Here is a 27,788-nt window from a genome sequence, read left to right on the forward strand (position 1 = left end):
TATTTATTTATTGTTCCGTGGGACCAAATTAAGGAGAAGTCTCCATGGTCATGGAACGAGTCAATACATGAAATTATAACACGATAGTAGAAACAGATAAAATGAAATATAAGAAACGTATTCAGGCGACAATTCGTAAGTTTAAATAAAGAAAACCAACAATGTAACACTGGAATTTGCTTAATTTTTCAGCTCTTCCAGGAGCTCCTTGACAGAATAGAAGGAGTGAGCCATGAGGAAACTCTTCAGTTTAGACTTAAAAGTGTTTGGGCTATTGCTAAGATTTTTGAGTTCTTGTGGTATCTTATTGAAAATGGATGCAGCAGAATAGTGCACTCCTTTCTGCACAAGAGTCAAGGAAGTGCATTCCACATGAAGATTTGATTTCTGCCTAGTATTAACTGAGTGAAAGCTGCTAACTCTTGGGAATAAGCTAATATTGCTAACAACAAACGACATTAAAGAAAATATATACTGTGAGGGCAATGTCAGAATTCCAAGGGTCGACAAGAGGTTCTCGAACTTACACCACATATAGCTCGAACAGCCCGTTTTTGAGCCAAAAATACCCTTTTTGAATCGGAAGAATTTCCCCAAAAAATAATACCATATGACATAAGCGTCTGAAAATATGCGAAGTAGACTACTTTTCGTGTTGAACTGTCACTTATTTCAGACACTGTTCTAATGGTAAATAAAGTAGCATTTAGTTTCTGAACAAGATCCTGTACATGGGCTTTCCACAACAGCTTACTATCTATCCGAACGCCTAGGAACTTGAACTATTCCGTCTCGCTTATAATATGCCCATTCTGTCTGATCAAAATATCGGTTCTTGTTGAATTGTGAGTTAGAAACTGTAAAAACTGAGTCTTACTGTGATTTAGCATCAAATTATTTTCCACAAACCACGAACTTATTTCATGAACTACATTATTTGATAATGTTTCAATATTACACACAAGATCCTTCACTACCAAGCTGGTGTCATCAGCAAACAGAAATATTTTTGAATCACCTGTAATACTAGAAGGCATATCATTTATATAAATAAGAAACAGCAGTGGCCCCAGCATCGACCCTTGGGGAACGCCCCACTTAACAGTACCCCATTGGGACTGAACATCACTACCACTCTCAATATTGCGGAGAATTACCTTCTGCTTTCTTTTCTTAAAGTAAGAGGCGAACCAATTGTAAGCTACTCCCCTTACTCCATAATGGTCCAATTTCTGCAGTAACATTCTAAGGTCAACACAGTCAAAAGCCTTCGTTAAACCAAAGAAAACACCTAACGTTCGCAACCTTTTATGAAATCCGTCCAAAACCTCACAGAGAAAAGAGAATATAGTATTTTCAGTTGTTAAACCATTTCTAAAATCAAATGGCTCTGAGCACTGTGCGACTTAACTTCTGAGGTCATCAGTCACCTAGATCTTAGAGAACTAATTAAACCTAACTAACCTAAGGACATCACACACATTCATGCCCGGGGCAGGATTAGAGGGGAAGAAGATCTAAACAATATATTTCTACAATGTCCTCGGAACACGTATCACATAAACGTACTAGCAAGTAATCTTGGGGCTCTTGGTCTTCAGTTCCAAAGCAGCCTCCAAACCTAGTTAGCAGCCAACAATATAGCAACGGATAAACTGCTTCACGAGTTCGTCAACAATGCGAAATTCCAATATAGCTCCCTGCGGATGCCTTTGGAACTTCGAATGGCAGATGAAGACCAAAGCACAATTAAGTGGCTTTATTCCCGCGTGCTACTCAGCAGGATAGGAAATCACACCCTATAAATGTACGTCACTATGTACCTCCTATTTCTATGTGTTTCAATACTCGTGTATCTATATGTATGGAGCCCGCATCTCGTGGTCGTGCGGTAGCGTTCTCGCTTCCCACGCCCGGGTTCCCGGGTTCGATTCCCGGCGGGGTCAGGGATTTTCTCTGCCTCGTGATGGCTGGGTGTTGTGTGATGTCCTTAGGTTAGTTAGGTTTAAGTAGTTCTAAGTTCTAGGGGACTGATGACCATAGATGTTAAGTCCCATAGTGCTCAGAGCCATTTGAACCATTTTTTTATATGTATGGCTGTAATACCCAAATATCGTTCTTGTAAACTATTCTCATGTTCTGTCTACAGGGTACTTAAAGACCCGCACAAATATTGGATTCTCTCTCCGCAGCTTTTGAAACAGTTGTTGCAGGATGTTCAAAAGAACATTTAATTGCTAATTTAGATATATAGTGTACTCTGTCTCCTGAGGTGGTCATGAACTTGAAATGTGTAAATGCCATGTATCTATAATTATTGTGTGAATAGCTGGCGAAGCATGCCAACGAGTAAACAAATGCGTTATATAGTAATTCCATGGACATTCGAGATTCTGTGTCTGAACTCTCTATTCTTTTGTCGTCTTCTTCTGTTATTTGACTTGAAGAGAAAGGAACGATTGTCTGAAGTTCATCTTGCTGTAATAGTCTATTAAGTTGAAAACGAAGAAAAAATATAGTTGTTCATAACTTAAAATTTGTGTACGATATTCAATAATGTATATTCTTCAACCTTATTAGTCGTGAGTAGACGTGGCCTTAACGGAATACTGACCATTGTGTATATATTGAGGAATATCTGTGATGATTCAAGAGAGAGACAATTATTTATTATTTTATTATAGTCCCGTAACCACAGTGAGTACTGAGCTAGTTTACTGATTGCTGATCCGCATCGGGCTAAATCAAATTATATTACACTATTCATAGTAGTATTAGAGTTATTTTTCTTTTGTTTTGACGTCACTTTATTAAAAGCTATCTATAGTCATTAACATGCATTGAACTAGGAATATCCCAGATGTGTGTCAACGGCGATTTGTCTTTTCCTATTGTGTAACCAGTAGGATCTTGATAGCATACAACCTCTGTCTTGTCATATTGTTTGCTCGTTTCAGTATTCTATTGATGTAACATTTGTTTTATGACGGAATCTGTCTTTCGTTAGACCTACGTAATTTCGTACCAGGGTACGATTTAAACGAATGTATACTCTGAATTGTCAAAACAAGCTGCAGTATATCATTTCCAGTGTTGAGATGGCTGTATGGGCACGTTCCGAAGGCAAGCAATTTTTTAAAAAAAAGCGTTGCAATGCATTTAGAATTAGAAATTCTTTTTAGCTGTTAATTTTCCGTGATTTCTATCCCCGAGATTCACGAAATTTTACTACAGCGAGTGAATGCTTTTATGTACAACAAAAACTAAGTGATAACCGAATACTGAATGTCATTGAAGTTCATTGATTTTGCTGAGTAAATTTGCAGGAACGAATAGCTGATGAAATAAAGCTGACTTACTGTCTTCACCTGCCGGCCTGTGTGGCCGAGCGGTTCTAGGCGCTTCAGTCCGGAACCGCACGATCGCTACGGTCGCAGGTTCGAATCCTGCCTCGGGCATGGATGTGTGTGATGTCCTTAGGTTAGTTAGGTTTAAGTAGTCCTAAGTTCTAGGGGACTGATGACCTCAGATGTTAAATCCCGTAGTGCTCAGAGCCATTTTAACCATCTTTGTCTTCGCCTAAAATCACACTGAGAGGACAGGATAAATGAAGACTTACGTTTAGGAACGTGACAAATGATTACAATTGTCAGCTTTGTTTGTCGGAAAAAAAAATTCAGTCCAATTAAACTGCAGGTACTCGCAGAGGCCCAGTGTTGGCTGTAATTATCGTATACACAATGTACAAATCTGGTGCTCTACAACATCTCATCGATGTCTCCTGTGCTCGTAACAAATCATGTAAGCGGCGGTTAAAAATAGCATCAAAATTATGCCTCTCTAATTTGTTTGATCTTTTCTGCCCAAGTCTCATTCCTAATACATTACATACAGAAACATTCATATACATCTTTTCTGCATTCGAATAACCAGATTTGCACCATGCCACGCGGGGTAGCCGCGCGGTCTAAGGGGGCCCTGCCACGATTCGCGCGGCTGCCCCCGTCCGTGGTTCGAGTCCTCCCTCGGGCATGGGTGCGTGTGTTGTTCTTAGCGTAAGTTAGATTAAGTAGTGTGTAAGCCTAGGGTCCCATTACCTCAGCAGTTTGGTCGCATAGGAACTTACTACCAAATTAGCACCTGGTGGCCAAAAATATGAGCTATTTTTTTCTTTTTTTAAGCGTAAATCGCTTCCGCATTAAGGGGAGGTTTACTATCTTTGCCGGAAAAAAGCTTGTTCTACGAGAAATTTTTCCTCGGGATGTGTTATAGATATGTCAAATTTCGTCAAAACTTTTATTGATATTTCCTCTACAAACAGTAATTTTTTCGACCGGAAATGTCGATGAGCAAAGGCGGAAGTGCCGTCGCAACGAAACAAAATTTCGATTTAGACTTCCACGCGTGGTACGTCACGGGTCAGTCGGCTCGTCTGAAATCAAAATTGAGTTGACGTTGGGGTGTAGAAAAATATTCGCTACCAGTCACAATTATTGTGACTGGTAGCGGATATTTCTCTACACCCCATAAATGAACAGTCACAGAGTTCGACAGCATCCACTATGGATAAAATTCATGAGTTGACGTTAGCGAATTATATAAGATTCTTTAGGAGTTGCACCTCGCTTAAGTTATTTGGACCTTAGAAAACAAAACGGCTGCCATTTGAAAAAAATAGGGTTTTTTCATCAATTTTTCGACTTCGTCGGCCAAGTAAAAATATTTATAGTTGATGGATCAGAATAAAAGTGGTACAACCCCTAGAAAATTTAGTTAGCTTCGTCGGAAACAAAGAATCATGCCAATCGGTTCAGTAGATTTGAAATTACCATACCGCGCGATAAAAAAACGTCATTTCGAGAAAAACGAGTTTGAAGTTTTGACTACGTATAAATGCAATATTATGCAACGTACGTTCAATCTGTTATTCCAGGTCCATAAACTAGTCCTTCCTCTTCCTCATAGAGGGCGTTCTGCTCGATTTGGGCCATCCTGCGCTGCTCCAGAGCCGCTCGTACGGCCGGTGACAAGCGGTTTTCGGCCGCTTGAGTCCGGTGGTCGTTCGAATCCTTGGCGAACTGCGTCGAATAGAGTCCCAGGGTGATGTCCATCGTTGTCATGGTCTTCAGAATTGCTGAATACCCTTCGCTGAAGCTGCTCACTGCCAGGAAAGTCGCAATCTCCACAGTCTTCGCACCAGAATGCAAATCCTTGGGGGCTAACTTCCAAACACACGCGTTCAAACTTTCATTTGAATTTTGTGTGTTTCCTCCGAAGCACCGGTACAATAACTCGTCCTCCGAAAGAAAAAAGTGGTGTGTGAAAAAGGCAGATTTCAGGCAGGTGCATCTTTTTGTTCAACCGCGAATAACAAACATTTCCGTTCAGTATTCGGAAAAACCGTTTCAGCTGTGGATTCTAAACACTTTTATGGATCCAAAAATGCAATTAAAAAAAATAGGCCTCATTACAGTTGATAATGAACGTTGCAAGAACTGGAAAAAGGAAGGACGCGCAAGGTGTCGTGGTATCCGAAGTACATGATGCATGTGTACGCTGCAATTCGAGGGCTATGTACACGTGAGTGCCAGTGCATGAAATTCGCGGTGGCCGTGGACAGAATTCTCTTGGGTGTGGCATTAAACGAAGCAGTGTCGGTCATACCCGGCAACTTCCGTCGAAGTACGCCAAGTTTACTCTCTCTCTCTCTCTCTCTCTCGCACACAAGAGCCGTGTGCAGACCACTCGGATACGCAATGCGCCTGCAAGGCCGTAATGCTCTTCACTTGTATAACCTTCAAGAGACCTTCCAATCCAGGCACCAATTTATTCACCGGTAAAAATGAAGTTGTAATATTTTTATAAGCCTTCCCCAACTTTAAGGAGATTCCGATGCCGATACAAAGAATTTTATGACGGCGTGATATTCTAGCTTAACATTTCAGTAAGACTCGTACAGCGCCGCTACTTTTGATAGCAGTATAAATAAACTACTCTGCTGCCAAAGTTCACGCTTAGCTTATTGCCTACATGTACAAGGTGACAGTTACTGAACTGCATGACAAAGACCTGCTGAAGTGTCGGAATATCGATGCTGTCGATAACCTCCTCAGTGGCTGAAAACAGCTCAGCAATGGTTTTGCGGTTATTGCTGTACGCCTTGTCTTTAATATAGCCCCACAAAAAGTAGTCGCATGTGTTCACATCCGGAGAATATGGCGGCCAGTCCGACCAGTGGCCTCTGAGTTCTGAGAGTGAGAATGTGGTCCCCTAAGTGCTCCTCCAGGATGTCAACCAGTCTTCGATGGGGTCGAGATCCGTCTTGCTTGAACCACATCTTGTCGAAATCAAGATCACTTTTGATAACGGGGGTGAAATCATCTTCCAGAACCTACGGTCACCGGATGTACGTTGTCCTGGGAGTCAAGTTGCTTGTTTCCGACGCACCACTGACACTTAATTGTAACCCTCGCACCCTCGTAATGCCGATGGAACACACAAACTGCGTCGCGATTCAATACATCAATCTCCAGCCGACTTCTCTCCAAGCGACTAACGCGGCTATGGTCACGGGATGGACGTTCTCCTGGAAGTAAAGTTGCTTGTTTCCGACGCACCAGTGATAGTTTATTGTAACCCTCGCACCCTCGTATGGTAGTCACCTTACAATCAAGGAATATCTCACCGATTATTCCGTGACTAGACGTTGCACACCAGCCAATCGCCAGTTGAGGATGAAGAGACTTCTCGATCGCGAAATGCGGATTCTCAGTCACCCAAAGGCTCCGATTTTGCTTACTGACGAACCCATCCAAATGAAAGTGCGCTTCGTCGCTAAACCAAACCATCTTCAAAGTCTTGTTCGTCAATTATGTGGACAATAGTGTTGGCAAAACACAACCGATGTTACATGGCTCTGGAGCTTAATGGCTGATGGGATTGAATTTTCTATGGGAAGAGACAAAAGTTTGTCACAGTGTCTCGCGATTGATTCCCACCTGCTGTGCAGCTCGTCTTATCAATTTCCTGGATCTAGTTTGAAACACAGCGCATGTTTTCTCGATGTTTTCAGGCGTTTTCAACATTTTTGGATGACCGACATTGCTAACACTGTCTGCATCTATATCTACATCCATACTCCGCAAGCCACCTGACGGTGTGTGGCGGAGGGTACCTTGAGTACCTTTACCAGTTCTGCCTTCTTTTCAAGTCTCATATTGTTCATGGAAAGAAAGATTGTCGGTAGGCCTCTGTGTCGGCTCTAATCTCTTTGATTTTATCTACATGGTTTCTTCGGGAGATATACGTCGGAGGGAGCAATATACTGCTTGACTCCTCTGTGAAGATATGTTCTCGAAACTTCAACAGAAGCCCATACCGAGCTTAGTTTATCATCTACGTAACGCTTTCGCGATTACTAAATGATCCTGTAACGAAGCGTGCTGCTCTCTGTTGGATCTTCTCTATCTCTTCTATCAACCCTATCTGGTACGGATCCCACACAGGTGAGCAGTATTCTAGCAGTGGGCGAACAAGTGTACTGTAACCTACTTCCTTTGTTTTCGGATTGCATTTCCTTAGGATTCTTCCAATGAATCTCTGTCTGGCATCTGCTTTACCGACGATTAATTTTATATGGTCATTCCATTTTAAATCACTCCTAATGCCTACTCCCAGATAATTTATGGAATTAACTGCTTCCAGTTGCTGAACTGCTATATTGTAGCTAAATGTTAAAGGATCTTTCTTTCTATGTATTCGCAGCACATTACACTTGTCTACATTGAGATTCAAATGCCATTCCCTGCACCATGCGTCAATTCGCTGCAGATCCTCCTGCATTTCAGTACAATTTTCCATTGTTACAATCTCTCGATATACCACAGCATCATCCGCAAAAAGCCCCAGTGAACATCCGATGTTACCCACGAGGTAATTTATGTATATTGTGAACAGCAACGGTCCTACACTACCCTGCGGCACACCTGAAATCACGAACACTACCGGTTCTCTCAAACTTGTGAATCAAATTCTTGATTGTTAGAACAGCGGGACGGTTGTCTTCAGCTTGAACTTGGTCGCAAACTTCCTCTGAGGCGCAGTTGGGCTGTTATTGCTCGCATAGTACGCCTTCACAAGCGCTATACCTCTGGCACGGTGTAGCGTGAAATTTTCACGTGCAAATGACCGATAACAAAAAGAAGGACGCATATACTAATTCCCATTCTGTCCCGCGGCCAAATGTGCAGTTTGAACGTCCTAATGCAAACCGTTCATAAGTAACGACGATTTTATTTCATATATACTACTGGCCATTAAAATTGCTACACCAAGAAGAAATGCAGATGATAAACAGGTATTCGTTGGACAAATATATTATACTAGAACTGACATTTTCACGCCATTTGGGTGCATAGATCCTGAGAAATCAGTACCCAGAACAACCAGCTCTGGCCGTAATAACTGCCTTGATACGCCTGGGCATTTAGTCCGACAGAGCTTGGATGGCGTGTACATGTACAGCTGCCCATGCAGCTTCAACACGATACCACAGTTCATCAAGAGTAGTGACGCTCGTATTGTGACGAGCCAGTTGCTCGGCCACCAATGACCAAACGTTTTCAGTTGGTGATACATCTGGAGAATGTGCTGGTCAGGGCAGCAGTCGAACATTTTCTGTATCCAGAAAGGCCCGTACAGGACCTGCAACATTCGGTCGTGCATTATCCTGCTGAAATGTAGGGTTTCGCAGGGATCGAATGAAGGGCAGAGCCACGAGTCGTAATACATCTGAAATGTAACGTCCACTGTTCAAAGTGCCGTCAATGCGAACAAGAGGTGACCGAGACGTGTAACCAATGGCACCCCATACCATCCCGCCGGGTGATAAGCCAGTATGGTGACGAGGAATACACGCTTCCAATGTGCGCTCACCGCGATGTCGCCAAACACAGATGCGACCATCGTGATGCTGTAAACAGAACCTGGATTCATCCGAAAAAATGACGTTTTGCCATTCGTGCACCGAGGTTCGTCGTTGAGTACACCATCGCAGGCGCTCCTGTCTGTGATGCAGCGTCAATGGTAACCGCAGCCATGGTCTCCGTGCTGATAGTCCATGCTGCTGCAAACGTCGCCGAACTGTTCGTGCAGATGGTTGTTGTCTTGCAAACGTCCCCATCTGTTGACTCATGGATCGAGACGTGGTTGCACGATCCGTTACAGCCATGCAGATAAGATGCCTGTCGTCTCGACTGCTAGTGATACGAGGCCGTTGGGATCCAGCACGGCGTTTCGTATTACCTTCCTGAACCCACCGATCCCATATTCTGCTGACAGTCATTGGATCTCGATCAACGCGAGCAGCAATGTCGCGATGCGATAAACCGCAATCGCGATAGGTACAATCCGACCTTTATTATAGAAACGTGATGGTACGTATTTCTCCTCCTTACTCGAAGCATCACAGCAACATTTCACCAGGCAACGCCGGTCAACTGCTGTTTGTGTATGAGAAATCGGTTGGAAACTTTCCTCATGTCAGCACGTTGTAGGTGTCGCCACCGGCGCCAACATTGTGTGAATCCTCTGGAAAGCTAATTATTTGCATATCACAGTATCCTCTTCCTGTCGGTTAAATTTCGCGTCTGTAGTACGTCATCTTCGTGGTGTAGCAATTTTAGTGCTCAGTAATTGTCAAACTTTTAAAATACCAGCCTGATATTTGTGCCATGCCGAAGACTTTCCGCTTGTCCACGTACGTATAGCGGCCATCCAGAAAGGAGCGCGATTTTTCACTTCGTGTTTTTTTGGAGCACGAGGTCCATCGCAACGTCGGCAAGCTTTCAACAGAGGAGAAGTAATTTGTCAGTTTGCCAAATGGGAGCAGAACTCTGCGAGGCAGCCGTAGATGGTCGGAATGTCATATCCGTGCAAGGCCCGTCTGTTGCATCAAATAGCGCGATCGTTGACCCAGCGCGACGTTGACAGATTTCGACAACGATTGAAGTTGGTCACACGTTGAGCTACGGAGCGATGGCGCGCGTGTATCTGGCATGATGGATGGAGCGTTCGCGGCGGGCGGCCGCTTGCGATTACTATCGGCGCGCCGGGACGGCGGCCGCTACCGAGCCGCTGGCCGGGCCGTCCTCGCCGGCGCGGCCGATACGCCACACACGGGCCCCTTGTTCGCTCACGCGCGTCGCGAAATCGCTAACTGACATTTCGGTAGGCGTTTCAATTACCGTGCGCACGGGCCGGACGGGTCAACTTCTGACAGCCGAGCGCTATACTCGCATTATCGTACCCACAATCATAGCGTCTAGAGTTTTTTCTGTAAGGAAAGAAACAAGTAGTGCTGGAAGAGAGCGCAACCTGTCGGAGCTTTGACTTATGTTAATTCGACTCGCTCTGATCGGTTTGCCTAAGCGTCACTGAGTTCCCGATACGACACCTGATACGTAACAGCGTTAGGCAATCAAATTCGTGATTTATTTTTAACATCTACCTATCTGAATCTGAATCCATCCGTAACATCGCAGACACAGCGAGCAAAGGTAACAGTAACATAAATTACACAACAATCTGGATTTTCACCCAGGTCATACAAGAATGACCTGCGATACGTACGTACAAGATCATACTACCTCGAAGTTTCACACACAAATATTCTCGACGAATTCGTCAAAATTTCCAAGTTTTAGACAATATCCACCATTTTTTAGGTTAGGAAAGCAATTTACTGTCCGGTGATCGAATTCCACCACCAACAATTACTCCTCGCCGGCCGCTGTGACCGAGCGGTTCTAGGCGCTTCAGTCCGGAACCGCGCTGCTTCTACGGTCGCAGGCTCGAATCCTGGCTCGGGCATGGATGTGTGTGATGTCCTTAGGTTATTTAGGTTTCAGTAGTTGTATGTCTAGGAGACTGATGACCTTACATGTTAAGTCCCATAGAGCTTGAGCCATTTGAACCATTTCAATTACTCCTCCTCATTCCTCCTATCACTATGGTATAACATGACACTTATACTAAAACTCTCACCTTAACCACAACCACTTATTTTATTTCCTTCATCCTTGTGTGTTTCAGCATTACGACGAAACTTTTGAATTTGTACTTATATTTAATAGGATTAACGTGGACGCTATACTTCGCATCAACAAGATTTTATCCCTTTGAAAATGGCGTAAACCCGCAACGCTTAAGGATGAAAATAAACAAATAAATAAATAAATACTTGTAGTCAAGACGAGAGTCTTATTATATGTGTATAATATGACAGCCATGTCTCATAAAGCTTTTACACCAAATAATTTATATGCTGTAGTGCGAAACAGATTCCTTTGCAGTCTTTCCATCCCTCTGCCACAGGTTCCTCTACCAGGTGATAAAATTCCTTCCACTCTTCAAATTTCTTGATCATCATAGCAAATCCTGCACATGCTGTGAACTCGATGATCAATTTGCCATCGAATCCCCAATTATTTCCAATCCAATGACTGCAATTCGACTCAGTCTTTAGTGAGAGGAACGTTTGCCCAAGTAGATGGATCGAATCTAAGCTGACAAACGCCTGTGTTGTTGAGACATGCAGAAGTTCTTATTGCCTAAATGGTGCATCTGTTCAGAACAAGAGCGATCAGTGAAGTATTATGAACATACTGAAGACCTTTTAATTAATATCTAGTACTTTTCAATAGAATAGTTAATTTTGAAAATGGTATATTTTCTAGAAATCAAAGTTTTAGAGACACAATTTTATAACCCAGACATTCATTGAGTTTAATTTACAGCAACAACAATTTTTGATCGTACGCCAAATAGCTTAAAATGCCTGACAGGTAGCAAAGCAACTCTAAATCTTATCCATAATCATTTCTACTGGACAGCTTTTTCTATTCGATAGACGAATTTATAATTAAAAGAATTTCCATGATTAGGACCAAAAGATGTGTTCATTAATGTTGACGCTAATCATCTAGACACATCGTGTGAACTGACTCGTTCTACACCATTTCGATAAAAGCATTGTTCAAATTATCTACGGCACATACAACCAGCTATCTAACTCTTTACGTGACATTGAGCTATAATAGACTACTTTGTTTCATTCTGCTTTCTGCGAAGACTACTATGGAAGTGAATGATGGGCTTCAAGACAGATTTGACCATTTTTTGCCACCACTCCTAAGGAAACTGATAATTCTCTACGGTTGCTTCGTTTAAAAGTGGGAGAAAGGGACCAAACTACGAGGTCATCGGTCCCTTGTTCCGAAGGAAACAATGGCACAAGGGTGAGAATAAGACAATGAGACAACACAAAACAGAATGAAAGGAAAAACCGCAACAACGACTGAAGAGCAACAAACACAAATAGACAAAAGGAGACAAGAAAACCACGAAGACGCAAGAAACACGTAGAAGAGGTTAAAACAAGAAAGCAGATTACCATGACTATGTGACCATGAGGAAAAAAAAGGAAAAGCCAGCCACTCTGCATCACATTAAAATCCCTACCCTAAAAGCACTAGGATGGAACACACACGGGGACAAAGGACATGTGCTGAAACTTGAGCAAATGATAAAACTCACCCTCACGAATAAAAAGTAAAACTAAAGCTGCTGTTCAGGCGTTGTCGCCCAACAGCGAAGGCAGGGTGCTGGAAAGGTTAAAAGTCCGCCGCAGAACGGCTAAAAGTGGCTTTCCAGTAAGTGATTGACGACCGTCATTCGTGAGCCACGGCGAAACCGAGGTGAGACCTCGCGACGGAGGAGGTAACCATGCGTCAGCTACGTATGGCCAATGCGGAGCCGTCACAGACCCACAGAGTCCCTGCGAGAGGCGCGCACGGAGGTCTTCCACACATTCGTAGTTTCTCCTTAATGGCACACAGCTTGTTGTGCGTACTGAGATTATGTCATTCCGTCTCCCAAAGTCGCAAAACCTTGCGGCGTAATACTGGTCGCAGGTCAGTTTCAGAGAAGCCGATCTCCTTAAGCAGTTTCCGCGCAGCCTGTTTGGCCAGCCGGTCGGCAAGTTCGTTGCCTGGGATTCCGACGTGACCTGGGTTCCAGGCAAACACCACTGAACGACTGGACCGTTCCAGGGCATAGATGGACTCCTGGATGGTCGCTACCAAAGGATGACGAGGGTAGCACTGGTCGATAGCTTGTAGGCTGCTCAAGGAGTCAGTACACAGGAGAAATGACTCGCCTGGGCATTCGCGGATGTACTCAAGAGCACGAGATATGGCCGCCAGCTCTGCAGTAAAAACACTGCAGCCATCTGGCAAGGATTGCTGTTCTATATGTACTCCATGACATCAGCCATCGAGTCATCGGTGTAAACCACTTCATGGTCCCGGTACAAGTCGAGAATCGAGAGGAAGTGACAGCGGAGAGTCGCAGGGTTAACTGAGCGCTTAGGGCCATGTGAAAGGTCCAGGCGAAGCGGCGGCCTAGATGTACACCATGGAGGTGTTCCTGAATGAACCTGAAGTGTAGGTGGTAAAGGCAAGGACTCCAGTTCGGAGAGAGGGGATCGCACACGAACTGCAAATGTAAGCCCTGACCTGGCCCGCCGACGCTGGGGATAAAGCGCCGTGGGCGGGAAAAGGAGACGGTAATTTGTATGCGCAAGAGAACTACGAACGTGTGCAACGTAACTGGAGAGCAACTGCGCGCGCCTAACCTGCAATGGAGGGACTCCGGTCTCAACCAAGACACTGGTCACCGGACTCGTCCTAAAAGCTCCAGTCACTAGGCGAACGCCGCAGTGGTGCACCGGGTCGACTAAACGCAACGCTGAGAGTGCCGCCAAACCATAAACCAGACTCCCATAGTCAAGGCGGGATTGAGAAGGGCTCTGTAGAGCTGCAGCAGCATAGGGCGATCTGCACCCCAGTTGGTGTTGCTCAGGCAGCGGAGGACACTGAGATACTGCCAGCACTTCCCTTAAGATGACGAAGGTGAGGAAGCCAAGTCATTCGGGCGTCGAAAACCAGTCCTAATAATCTATATGTCTCCACTACAGTGAGTGGATCGTCATCAAGGTAAAGTTCTGGTTCCAGATGAACGGTACGACTTTGCGGTCGAAAACTGGAAACAGTGGGCTAGAGCCCATGACTGCGCCTTGTGAATGGCTCTCTGTAGGCGCCGATCAGCAACACAAGTACTGGTGGAGCAATACAAAATGCAGAAGTCATTTGCATATAGACGAACGGCCCTACATCTGCTGCTAGACCTTTAATGACCACTAAAAATAGAGATGCACTCAATATAGAGCCCTGTGGGACCGCATTCTTCTGGATATGGGGCGAACAATGGGGGTCACCAATTTGCACGCGAAAAGTACGAAGTGACGGAAAATTTGGATAAACTCGGGAGCAGGCCTCGGAGACCCCACTTGTATAATGTGGCAAGATCGCCAGGTCGTGTCATACGCTTTTCGTAAATAAAAAAAGACGGAAACCAAGTGTTGGTGTCTGGAAAAGGCTGTTCGGATGGCAGACTCTAGGGACACAAGATTATCAGTGGTAGAGCGACCCTGGAGGAAGCCGCGCTGACATGCAGCCAGTAGGCCACGTTACTCCAGGACCCAACCCAACCAACGACAAACCACACGTTCCAGCACCTTACATAGAACGTTGGTGAGGCTGATGGCTATCCACATCAGGCGGGTTTTTACCGGGTTTAAGCACTAGAATGGTGGTGCTGTCCCGCCATTCCGATAGAAAGAAGCCGTCACACCAGATCCGGTTGAAGATGACGAGAAGATGTCGCTTGTAGTCAGACGAGAAATGTTTAATCATCTGACTATGGATCCGATCTGGCCCAGGAGCTGTAACGGGGCTCTGTGCAAGGGCACTGAGGAGCTCCCACTCTGTAAATGTGACGTTATAGTGTTCACTGTGGCGTGTAGCGAACAAGAGGACTTTCCTTTCCATCCGCCGTTTGACGGTGCAAAAGGCTGGGGGGGGGGGGGGGGGCGTAGTTCTGCGACGCAGAGGCTCGAGCATAGTGCTTAGCAAAGTGTTCAGCAATCGCGATTGTGTCGGTAGACAAAACACCATTGACGTTAGTTCCAGGGACACTTGTTTAAGTGTGGTACTCATAAAGACGTCTGATCTTCGTCCAGACTTGGGAAGGTTACCAATTGTTTCGACGTATCTCTTCCAACACTCCTGCTTCCCTCTTTTGATAAGCTGGCAAACGTGGGCACAGAGCTGCTTAAAGGCTATGAGGTGCTCCAGGGAAGGGTGCCGCTTATGCCGCTGTAGAGGTCGCCGACTTCTGTTGATGAGAACCGAGCGAGGTGGCGCAATGGTTAGTACATTGGACTTCCATTCGGGAGGACGACGGTTCAGTTTCGCTTCCGGCCATCCTTAGATTTTCCGTGATTTCCCTAAGTCGCTTCAGGCAAATGCTGGGATGGTTCCTTTGAAAGGGTGCGGCCGACTTCCTTCCCCATCCTTCCCTAATCCGATGAGACCAATGATCTCCCCCAAATCCACCCCCCCCCCTTCTGTTGATGAGATATGATTCCTTGTCGCACAAAATTATGTCCAGTGTAACTATTAAACTTTCGCTATTCGTGAGGTTCTACATGAAAAATGAGTTGTTGGAGGACGATGAAATTTTTTGGAAACACTTGTAAAGAGGCATGGAAGAGAAATAACGAATAAACCGTTGAAGGAAACACATTTTTTAATTTCCCCATGTTTATGCTCCAGGCTACAAACGTTGCTTAGTGCGATGACGATTTGCATCCACGACAGCCTGGAACCGAGGTGGGACTTTGCCTATCTCCATCACTATACTCCTCTTCAACCTTCGAAGTGTGTTGGCGTCCCGTTGGTAAGCCCTGTCTTTCAGGTAATCCGAACAGCCATAAATCTGGCACTCTTGGTGTCCACGCAGATTCGAAAGATCAGCCACTGACTGGGTTTTCTCCAATTTAAGACGTAGCTCCATCGTGCATCAAAATAGTTGAAAGCATCTCTGCCCCGTAGAGCAGGGGTCACATGTGGGCGAAGTAGAACACAGTATTGTGTCCCACTCACGGTGATTCCTCCATTGGTCCTTGAGGGTCCGAGTTCCTCCTTTGACGTCGAATCTGTACTGGCGCGTAACGACAAGTCATGACATGCATGTATTTATTAAACTGGGGACCTAGAAACGACGGAGAGGCATCGTCCCGCCGTAGCTCTCAGTGGTTCACAACCCCACAACAGGCTACAGCAGTCCACCCACCTCACCGCCGCCCCACACCAAACCCAGGGTAATTGTGTGGTTCGACCCCCAGTGGACGCCCTATGAACGTTTCATACCAAACGAGTGTAGATCCAAATGCTTGCGTGGTAGAATAATTATGGTGTACGTGTACGTGGAAACGGTGTTTGCACAGCAATCGCCGACATACGAGGTGCATTCAAGTTCTAAGGCCTCCGTTTTTTTTCTCCGGACTGGAAAGAGATAGAAACATGCTCATTGTTTCAAAATGAGGCCGCATTCATTGTCAATACGTCCCAGAGATGGCAGCACCGTACGGCAGATGGAATTTTACCGCCAGCGGGAGAATGAGAACTGTTTTAAATACTTAAAATGGCGACGTTTCCCTTACTTGAAAAGCGTGCAATCATTCGTTTTCTGAATCTGCGTGGTGTGAAACCAATTGAAATTCATCGAAAGTTGAAGGAGACATGTGGTGATGGAGTTATGGATGTGTCGAAAGTGCGTTCGTGGGTGCGACAGTTTAATGAAGGCAGAACATCGTGTGACAACAAAGCGAAACAACCTCGGGCTCGCACAAGACGGTCTGACGACATGATCGAGAAAGTGGAGAGAATTGTTTTGGGGGATCGCCGAATGACTGTTGAACAGATCGCCTCCAGAGTTGGCATTTCTCTGGGTTCTGTGCACACAATCCCGAATGACGACCTGAAAATGCGAAAAGTGTCATCCAGGTGGGTGCCACGAATGCTGACGGACGACCACATGGCTGCCAGTGTGGCATGTTGCCAAGCAATGTTGACGTGCAACGACAGCATGAGTGGGACTTTCTTTTCGTCGGTTGTGACAATGGATGAGACGTGGATGCCATTTTTCAATCCAGAAACAAAGCGCCAGTCTGCTCAATGGAAGCACACAGATTCACCGCCACCAAAAAAATTTCGGGTAACCGTCAGTGCTGAAAAAATGATGGTGTCCATGTTCTGGGACAGCGAGGGCGTAATCCTTACCCATTGCGTTCCAAAGGGCACTACGGTAACAGGTGCATCCTACGAAAATGTTTTGAAGAACAAATTCCTTCCTGCACTGCAACAAAAACGTCTGGGAAGCGCTGCGCGTGTGCTATTTCACCAAGACAACGCACCCGCACATCGAGCTAATGTTACGCAACAGTTTCTTCGTGATAACAACTTTGAAGTGATTCCTCATGCTCCCTACTCACCTGACCTGGCTCCTAATGACTTTTGGCTTTTTCCAACAATGAAAGACACTCTCCGTGGCCGCACATTCATCAGCTGTGCTGCTATTGCCTCAGCGATTTTCCATTGGTCAAAACAGACTCCTAAAGAAGCCTTCGCCGCTGCCATGGAATCATGGCGTCAGCGTTGTGAAAAATGTGTACGTCTGCAGGGTGATTACGTCGAGAAGTAACGCCAGTTTCATCGATTTCGGGTGAGTGATTAATTAGAAAAAAAATCGGAGGCCTTAGAACTTGAATGCACCTCGTAGTGAACCAGCCCGCATTCGCCGAGGTAGATAGAAAACCGTCTTAAAAACCACCCACAGGCTGGCCAGCACACTGGACCTCTACACTAATCCGCCAGACGGATTGGTGCAACGGACCGGCACGCCTTCCCGCTCGGGAAGCAGCGCGTTAGACCGCGCGGCTAGCCAGGTAGGCCCTGACACTTAAGGTGTGTTTACTACAATTCTGAGCCTTGCGGCTAGTCGCTGTGCGACTGTAGCTTACCCCACACGGGAGTAAAGAATGATTGAATTGGCGGTAAGTTCCTATGGGACCAAACTGTTGAGGTCATCGGTCCCTAGACTTACACACTACTTAATCTAGTTTACGCTAATGACAACACACACCCACACCCAAGCCGGAGTGAGGACTCCCGCCGGAGGGGAGAGGGGGGGGGAGGAGGGGGGGGGGGAGCCGCGCGAAGCGAACCGTGGCAAGGCGCCTCAACCTGCGCGGCTACTCCGCGCGGCAAATAAAGAAGTCGAGCGTGGACGGAATCACTCCCATGCACGTGGTGAGGAAGAGGCATGCATCTACTCCACACGCGTGCCTCTGCTTTACAAGGCACAAGGCGTACTCGTGTAAACGCACCTTAACACAACGCACAGTCTGAACATCATTCCTGTAAAGCTGGGAACCCATTCGGCAAACAGTTATCTGTCTACATTGGCTCCAGTAGCGAACCTTTAGTTGTAACTACCACGTGCATAAACGAAAAGATTTAGATCCCCTTTAAGAGCAAAACTGAGTAAAGATGGAATGAATCTTTTAAACTCATTGGTTCAGTGACAGGGATTGGAGGAACAGTTAGCAAGTACAGCCTTGTCACAGCTTGACCATTATTCACTAGTGTCTCGTCGATATCAAATTCTCTAACGATAGAGCGTTGTCCTGTTCGGACAAGAATGGGGAAGAATCCAGATCCGCGTTTCTCTAATGATAAATATGATTATAGCGAAAAAATTAAAATATAAAAAATATCTAGACCCTTAATATCGCAACGAATTTCAAACTTTTATACGTTCATATTCGCCGTTTAGTACTGTATGTTTCACACTTAATGCAAACGCTGTCTCCGACGTTGTGCAAGAACCAATATCCATGTAGGTAGACTGCGATCAACGCTCGGCGCTTAGCTCATTGTGTCGACACCGACTCAATGATGCTGTGTGCTCTTGCACCGTTTTATGTGAAACAGCCGGAAGCCTTTTTGACAATCGTTAGTTCTTTGAAAAAAGGTTGCAATATATCGTTAAGGAAAGGAGATTAGGGTTCAACGGCCCGTCGATCACGAGGTCGCCATAAACGGAGCAACATTTCGGATTGGGGAAGGATGGAGAAAGGAATAGGACGTGACCTTTCGGGGAAACCATCCAGGTGGTTACGTTTAGGCCATTTAAGAAAATCAAGGGAAACATAATAGACCGGAAGGGGATTTGAAGCGTCTTCTCCCCAGAGCGAGTTCAGTATAGTGTTCACATACCTGCTACAAGTTACGGTCTAGTAAAAAACCGGTGTTGTGGCCTTTATTCCGAACACTGTATTGATGCAGCTCTACATGATAGTCTATCACGTGGAAGCCTCTTCATCTCTGAGTAACTACTGCAACCTATATTCATTTCATCCCGCGCGCTGTATTCATGCAGTAGTGTTTCCCTGCCCACTATGAAGAATCGTCCCAGAAAAAAGATGATTCCGATAGAGGAAATAACTAGAAAGAATACGTAAGGCAAAATCAGAGACTATCCGCACAGCTTTATTTTGGCACAGTCGCTACGGGAGGGTCGAGGGACGTCGGCGGTGAAAGCGCGGCATCTACCGGCAGGGCATCAGTGTTTACACCGTGATGTCCCCAGCTGAAGATGTCGTGGGCTGGCGGGAATACGGAGCCTGCCGACAATTCCAACTTCATCATCAAGAGAAATCAATTAACCGTTAATAGACCACTGGCTGTCTGTACCACCTTAAAGTCAGATATGTTATAACTTCTGATATCTGTTATCTGTGATGTAGCCTATTTGAGCTGTTGTAATATATGTTAATGAGAAGTAATGAACTTTAAAATATAGAAGATTAAAACGAGGGTTCATTCAAACTCATATTGTATCTCGGAGTAGAAGCTGTGATATTTCGTTTAGCATTTCCTGCAATACAGAATAAAGTCCAGAAGAGTTGGACGTTTGGAGCACGATGGTGTCACGGAGTACATGAACCACCAGAACGAAGTAGCAAGACAATAACTCATCAGGAAGAGACATTTGAGGTAACAGACGGCAACCTTAAACGGTATTCAAGTCCCACGCAAGCTATATAAAACATACGCACAGCGTTTACCGCAGTCATTAGCAAATTTTACACCTCCATGCCTAGACCTCCCTGAACATTTTTCACCGTCCGTAATTCACTCCATTACCAAACTGGATACTTCTTGATACCTTGGATGTGGCCAGTGTACCGATCTCTTATTTTAGTCAACTTGTGCCATAGATGTCTTTTCTCCCCAATTCCATTCAGTACACCTCGTCGTTAATTATTCGATCTACCCATCTAGTCTTCACAATTTTTCTACATCATCACGTTTTAAAAGCTTCTGTTCGCTTCCGTCCAACACTACACTCAGACAAATACTTTTTAAAGAAAAGACTTGCTAACACTTAAACAAATTATTTTTCAAACATTCTTTTCTTGTTACTGACAGTCTCTACTTGACGTCCTCTCCGCTTCGGCCATTTTGCTGACCAAACGCAAGCTTATTATGAAGTGCTGAGTACTATTGACAAGGGATTTCAGATCGATTCTGTATTCCTGGATTTCCGGAAGTCTTTTGACACTGTACCACACAAGCGGCTCGTAGTAAAATTGCGTGCTTATGGAATATCGTCTCAGTTATTTCCTGTCAGAGAGGTCACAGTTCGTAGTGACTGACGGAAAGTCATCGAGTAAAACGGAAGTGATTTCAGGCGTTCCTCAAGGTAGTGTTATTGGCCCTTTGCTGTTCCTTATCTATATAAACGATTTGGGAGACAATCTGAGCAGCCGTCTTCGGTTGTTTGCAGATGACGCTGTCGTTTAGCGACTAATAAAGTAATTAGAAGATCAAATCAAACTGCAAAACGATTTAGAAAAGATGTCTGAATGGTGCGAAAAGTGGCAGTTGACCCTAAATAACGAAAAGTGTGAGGTCATTCACACGAGTACCAAAAGGAATTCGTTAAACTTCGGTTACACGATAAATCAATCTAATCTAAAAGCCGTAAATTCAACTAAATACCTAGGTATTACAATTACGAACAACTTAAATTGGAAAGAACATGCAGAAAATGTTGTGGGGAAGGCTGACCGAAGTGTGCGTTAATTGACAGCACACTTAGAAAATGTAGCAGATCTAGTAAGGAGACTGCCTACACTACGCTTGTCCGTCCTCTTTTAGAATACTGCTGCGAGGTGTGGGATCCTTACCAGATAGGACTGATGGAGTACTACGAAAAAATTCAAAGAAAGGCAGCACGTTTTGTATTATCGCGAAATATGGGAGAGAGTGTCACAGAAATGATACAGGATTTGGGCTGGAAATCATTAAATGAAAGGCGTTTTTCGTTACGACGGAATCTTCTTACGAAATTCCAATCACCAGCTTTCTCCCCCGAATGCGAAAATATTTTGTTGACACCGACCTACATAGGGCGGAACGATCACCACGATAAAATAAGGGAAATCAGAGCTCGTACGGAAAGATATAGGTGTTCATTCCTTCCGCGAGCTATACGAGATTGGAATAATAGAGAATTGTGAAGGTGGGTCGATGAACCCTCTGCCAGGCACTTAAATGTGATCTGCAGAGTATCGATGTAGATGTAGATGTATCTACTACTTTTAGTGTTTCATATCCTATCAGAATTCCCTGGTAATCGCCTCATTTAATTCGACTTTATTCATTTAATTACCTTACGCTACTGTCACATCTCTCCTAAGCGCTATTCGGACTTCTTTCGATGGCTGCTCCCAATACTATTCTCGGACAAAGCCGGTACACTACCTGCTACACCCTCCGCTCAATGGGCCGGTACGAGCGTGACCCGTCTATCGGAGCCCGCCTACGGCGGTGCTGGTTGCCGCGCAGCTCCTCAAACATGCTACATTTTGCGGGTGCTACAAGCGATGGTGACAGCAGATCACGTGTGAACAGACGTGTGGCTCGATACAGCCAGTCCGTGAAGTGACATTCCTCCCATTCCCCGGCTGCATTGCGTTTGTGTCTTGGCGTTGCCAGGTAGGCGGAGTGAGGAAGAGGCGGGCGCCTTGTGATGTACTCACACTCACCTGCGACGGCGCTCATGAGGACTCGCAGGCTGCCCATCTCCTCCCACAGGCGGTCCTCGGAGCCCTGGCTGGTCACGTGAGCCGCGGTCGTCAGCACGGCGGCGCACATCACGCACAGCACGCGCTGCAACAACACGCACGCATCTGGTTAGCTACCTGTCACCTCCTGCTGCCACCAATTACAGTACACTTTCTCAGCGAATCATATGGGAGACATACTCACGATTTAAATCACTATCTCAAGTTACGTTTATTTACACAGAGGTGACGCAAGACGTGGGATCGCGATGAGCACATATACAGATGGCGGTAATATCGCGTACACGAGATATAAAAGCAGAGCATTGGCGAAGCTGTCATTTGACTCAGGTGATTCATGTGAAAAGGTCAACCACAGCCTCAAGGATGCAAAAGTTTCATACACTCCTGGAAATGGAAAAAAGAACACATTGACACCGGTGTGTCAGACCCACCATACTTGCTCCGGACACTGCGAGAGGGCTGTACAAGCAACGATCACACGCACGGCACAGCGGACACACCAGGAACCGCGGTGTTGGCCGTCGAATGGCGCTAGCTGCGCAGCATTTGTGCACCGCCGCCGTCAGTGTCAGCCAGTTTGCCGTGGCATACGGAGCTCCATCGCAGTCTTTAACACTGGTAGCATGCCGCGACAGCGTGGACGTGAACCGTATGTGCAGTTGACGGACTTTGAACGAGGGCGTATAGTGGGCATGCGGGACGCCGGGTGGACGTACCGCCGAATTGCTCAACACATGGGGCGTGAGGTCTCCACGGTACATCGATGTTGTCGCCAGTGGTCGGCGGAAGGTGCACGTGCCCGTCGACCTGGGACCGGACCGCAGCGACGCACGGATGCACGCCAGGACCGTAGGATCCTACGCAGTGCCGTAGGGGACCGCACCGCCACTTTCCAGCAAATTAGGGACACTGTTGCTCCTGGGGTATCGGCGAGGACCATTCGCAACCGTCTCCATGAAGCTGGGCTACGGTCCCGCACACCGTTAGGCCGTCTTCCGCTCACGCCCCAACATCGTGCAGCCCGCCTCCAGTGGTGTCGCGACAGGCGTGAATGGAGGGACGAATGGAGACGTGTCGTCTTCAGCGATGAGAGTCGCTTCTGCCTTGGTGCCAATGATGGTCGTATGCGTGTTTGGCGCCGTGCAGGTGAGCGCCACAATCAGGACTGCATACGACCGAGGCACACAGGGCCAACACCCGGCATCATGGTGTGGGGAGCGATCTCCTACACTGGCCGTACACCACTGGTGATCGTCGAGGGGACACTGAATAGTGCACGGTACATCCAAACCGTCATCGAACCCATCGTTCTACCATTCCTAGACCGGCAAGGGAACTTGCTGTTCCAACAGGACAATGCACGTCCGCATGTATCCCGTGCCACCCAACGTGCTCTAGAAGGTGTAAGTCAACTACCCTGGCCAGCAAGATCTCCGGATCTGTCCCCCATTGAGCATGTGTGGGACTGGATGAAGCGTCGTCTCACGCGGTCTGCACGTCCAGCACGAACGCTGGTCCAACTGAGGCGCCAGGTGGAAATGGCATGGCAAGCCGTTCCACAGGACTACATCCAGCATCTCTACGATCGTCTCCATGGGAGAATAGCAGCCTGCATTGCTGCGAAAGGTGGATATACACTGTACTAGTGCCGACATTGTGCATGCTCTGTTGCCTGTGTCTATGTGCCTGTGGTTCTGTCGGTGTGATCATGTGATGTATCTGACCCCAGGAATGTGTCAATAAAGTTTCCCCTTCCTGGGACAATGAATTCACGGTGTTCTTATTTCATTTTCCAGGAGTGTATATGCGGATGACCTTGCTCTTGCTACCCAGGGTAAACGGTTTGAATATGTAGAGATAATGCTTACACACGGTCTACAACAGCTTGGTACCCGCTATGAAAAGAATCAACTCGCACCCAATCCTAAGAAAACGCAAGTGTGTTCACTCCATCTGAAACGTAGACAAGCTGACAGAAACTTGAAATATTCTGGAATGGAGTTGCACTAGAATATTGTTCCCACCCCAGGTATTTGGGTGTCACTCTCGACCGTACACTAACCTACAAGGAACATTGTCTGAAGCTTAAGCAGGAAGTATCCTTCAGAAACTGTCTTCTTCGGAAACTGGCAGGATCGATCTGGGGTAAACATCCATAAAACATTAAGAACATCAGCTCTTGCCTAATGCTGTTCTGCAGGAGAGTATGCTAGCCCAGTGTGGTACAATTCAGTACATGCAAAGCAGGTTGATGTAGCCTTCAATGACAGCTATAGGACTGTCACAGGTTGACTAAGGCCAACCCCCATGGACAAAGTTCACTGTCTCGCTGGGACTGCTCCATGTGACAACAGAAGAGAGGTCGCCGCTAACATCGAGAGTCGTAAATCAAATACAGTGACCTCACATCCAATCTTTGGACATCAACCTGCCAAGCCAAAATTGAAGTCCAGGAACAGTTTCCTAACAACTTCACAGCCCTTAGAAGGATCAGCTGCGGCTACCCGACTCACCAAGTGGAAAGAAAGATGCCAACACCTGTCAAACTGTAGGACACCGCAAGAAACCCTGCCGCGTGGACACATGGAGAAGTGGGTCATCTGGAAGTCCTTGAACAGACTACGGACCGTAGTCGCAAGATCGAGGTACAATCTATTTAAATGGAACTGCCAAATGCCAACACAGCACTGTGCGAATGCGGTGAATTGCAGACAACTCGGCATCTCTTCAAATGTAACTTATGAACAACCAGCTGTAGGATGAAGGACTTAACGTCTGCAGCACCCAATGCTATCAAATTTGCCCAATTCTGGGTGAATACTGTACAGTTTTCTTTGTATGTATTGTATATGTGTTCATTGTAGTGTACCTCTGTCACGAATAAAGAGAGATGTGAAACGATGTCGACGTGATTATTTCCGGCCGGCCACTGTGGCCGAGCGATTCTAGGCGCTTCAGTCCGGAACCACGCGGCTGCAACGGTTTCAGGTTCGAATCCTGCCTCGGGTATGGATGTTTGTGATGTCCTTAGGTTCGTTGGGTTTACGTAGTTCTATGTCTAGGGGACTGATGACCTCAGATGTTAAGTCCCACGGAGCTCAGAGCCATCTGAATTTGATTATTTCCGCACGACGGGGATTAAAGGCTTTCAACGCGGAATGGTAGTTGGAGCTAGACGCGTAGGATATTCGGTTTCGGAAATCGTTGGGAATTTAATGCTCTGTGAGCCACAGTGACAAGAGAGTGCCGAGAACATCAAATTTCAGGCATTACCTCTCACCGCCGGCCGAAGTGGCCGTGCGGTTAAAGGCACTGCAGTCTGGAACCGCAAGACCGCTACGGTCGCAGGTTCGAATCCTGCCTCGGGCATGGATGTTTGTGATGTCCTTAGGTTAGTTAAGTTTAACTAGTTCTAAGTTCTAGGGGACTAATGACCTCAGCAGTTGAGTCCCATAGTGCTCAGAGCCATTTGAACCATTTTGACCCTCTCACCTCGGACAATGCAGTGGCCGACAGCCTTCACTTAACGACCAAGAGCAGTGGTGTTTGCGTAGATTTGTCAGTGCAAACAGACAAGCAACCGCAAAAGTCAATGTGTGTCGTATCTGTTAGGGCAGCAGCACGACTTCGCTAGCCGCACGACTTCGCCAGCAGCGCTTCACCTGGAGTCGTGAACACATCGACTGGGACCTAGACGACCGGAAAGCCGTCGCCTGGTCAGATGAGTCCCGATTTCAGTATGGTAAGAGCTGTTCGAGTCTGGCGTAGACCCCACGACGCCATGAACCCAAATTGTCAGCAAGGCACTGTGCAAGCTGTTGGTGGCTCCATAATGGTGTGGACTGTGTCCTTTCATCCAACTGGACCGTTGATTGGAAATGATTATGTTTGGCTACTTCGAGACAATTTGCAGCCATTCACGGACTTAATGTTCCAAAATAAAGATGGAAATTTTATGGATGATCGTGCCATGTCGTCGAGGCACAGTTGCTCGCGATTGGTTTGAATAACATTATGGACAATTCCAGCGAATTATTTGGACACCTAGGTCATCCCGCATGAATCCCATCGAACATTTATGGCACATAATCGAGGGACCAGTTCGTGCACAAAAACCTGCACTGGCAACAGTTTTTCAATTAGTACGGCTATAGAGGAAGCATGGTTCAGTATTTCTTCAAGGAACTTCCAACGGCTTGTTGAGTCCATGCCAGGTCGAGTTGCTGCACTACGTCCGGCAAAAGGAGGACCGTCAAAAGATTAGGAGATATCAAATGACTTTTGCACCTCGGCGTATGTCCTGATGTTCGCAGTTGATGATCTAGTGAAACAGGGACGAGGAGATTCAGGATAAGATGGATGCATCGGATGAAACTGAGAGTTCCTTGTTAGAACTAGATAGAAAGGTGGACCAACTAGTGGGATGCGGATTAGAGACGAACAACTGTAGAAGGTGAAAATTGTCAAATACTTGAGAAGTGTGATACAGGAAAATAGACGAAATGAGAAATAGATCAATGATCATGAAAGGCAGACAGAAACATTACTTCGAAGCGGCAGGAGTGCGCTTCGGAACAAAGACGTCCCAAAAAACAAAAACAAAAAAGTAGTAATACATAGAAGTTACTACACTCCAATACTGACCTATGCATATCAGACACGGGTAATGAAGAAAAGAGATGTAAGCAGATTAAAGGCATGTGAAATAAAGTTCCCCAGAAGTAAGAGAGGAGTAACAAGGAGAGACAGGGAGAAATGAAAGGGTGAGGGAAACAGTGAAAGAGGAACCCTTGTAGAACAGGGGAGATACTTCAAGGCTACGATAGTAAGGACACTTGACGAGAAGGAAAAACAAGAAGATTCCCAAGAAAATACAAGAAATGGAGATGCGAAGGCAACGACCAAGGCGAACCAAGGTATAGATGCGTGAAGGGAGTGAAGAACAGTGTTGAAAAAAATAGCGAGCACCGGACCAGAGTAAACACAGAAAGACGGTGGGGAAAAAAAAGTGACGGCGAGGCTTAAGTTCCAAACAGACCCAGCCAGGGGTTGAAAACTGTTCAAGATGATAATGACGTCAGTGGTTCCCAGATCTTCTGAGACCATTACCCGTGAGTGTAATCAGATATTGGTCGGTATTCCCGATCTTGTCCCCTGCCATCTCCAACATTAGCGTCTAACTGAAATTTAGAAAGAAGACGAATTTTATTTCAACACTTTCATTTTTAAAATGACGAAAGATGAATTTGAGCAAGTACAGAGGATGTGGAGCTACGGCATGAGAGTGTCAATGGTCCCCATTATTAGCTTAAATAAACGCTAAACGCGAAAGGATACGAACACATTTTACGGACTTTGGTACTGCGTACAGTAGAGGAACAGTTCGGAGATGATTGCATCAACATGACAAAGCATTCAGTCATAAAGCACCATATGTGAGGCAATGAAAAGTGGACCCTAACATTCCAGAAGTGGGCTGGTCTGACCGGAGATTGGCGTTGTTTTACTAAAGCTTGTAACTTAGCGCGGACTTCAACGCGAGATGCTTTCAATAGCTTCCACAATAAAACTCTGTCTCGAAACCTGACAGACAATCGAAAGAGATTCTGGTCGTATGTAAAGCTCACCGGCAGCAAAGACGTAATCGACACCTTCACTGCGCGATACC

General features: G+C 46.0%; 1 protein-coding gene across 1 annotated transcript in view; it reads right to left on the reverse strand.

The window, feature by feature from the left end:
* LOC126233427 (uncharacterized) overlaps positions 1 to 22,199 on the reverse strand; it is a 511,079-nt gene extending 488,880 nt beyond the window's left edge. Inside the window, exon 1 of the mRNA XM_049942864.1 lies at positions 22,079 to 22,199. Coding sequence (XP_049798821.1) covers positions 22,079 to 22,187 — 109 coding nt within the window. The 5' untranslated portion in view covers positions 22,188 to 22,199. The remainder of the gene's footprint in view (positions 1 to 22,078) is intronic.
* Between the last annotated feature and the right edge of the window lie 5,589 nt (positions 22,200 to 27,788).

The sequence above is a fragment of the Schistocerca nitens genome, chromosome 1 (genome assembly GCF_023898315.1).
Source record: "Schistocerca nitens isolate TAMUIC-IGC-003100 chromosome 1, iqSchNite1.1, whole genome shotgun sequence".
Taxonomy (NCBI): Eukaryota; Metazoa; Arthropoda; class Insecta; order Orthoptera; family Acrididae; genus Schistocerca; species Schistocerca nitens.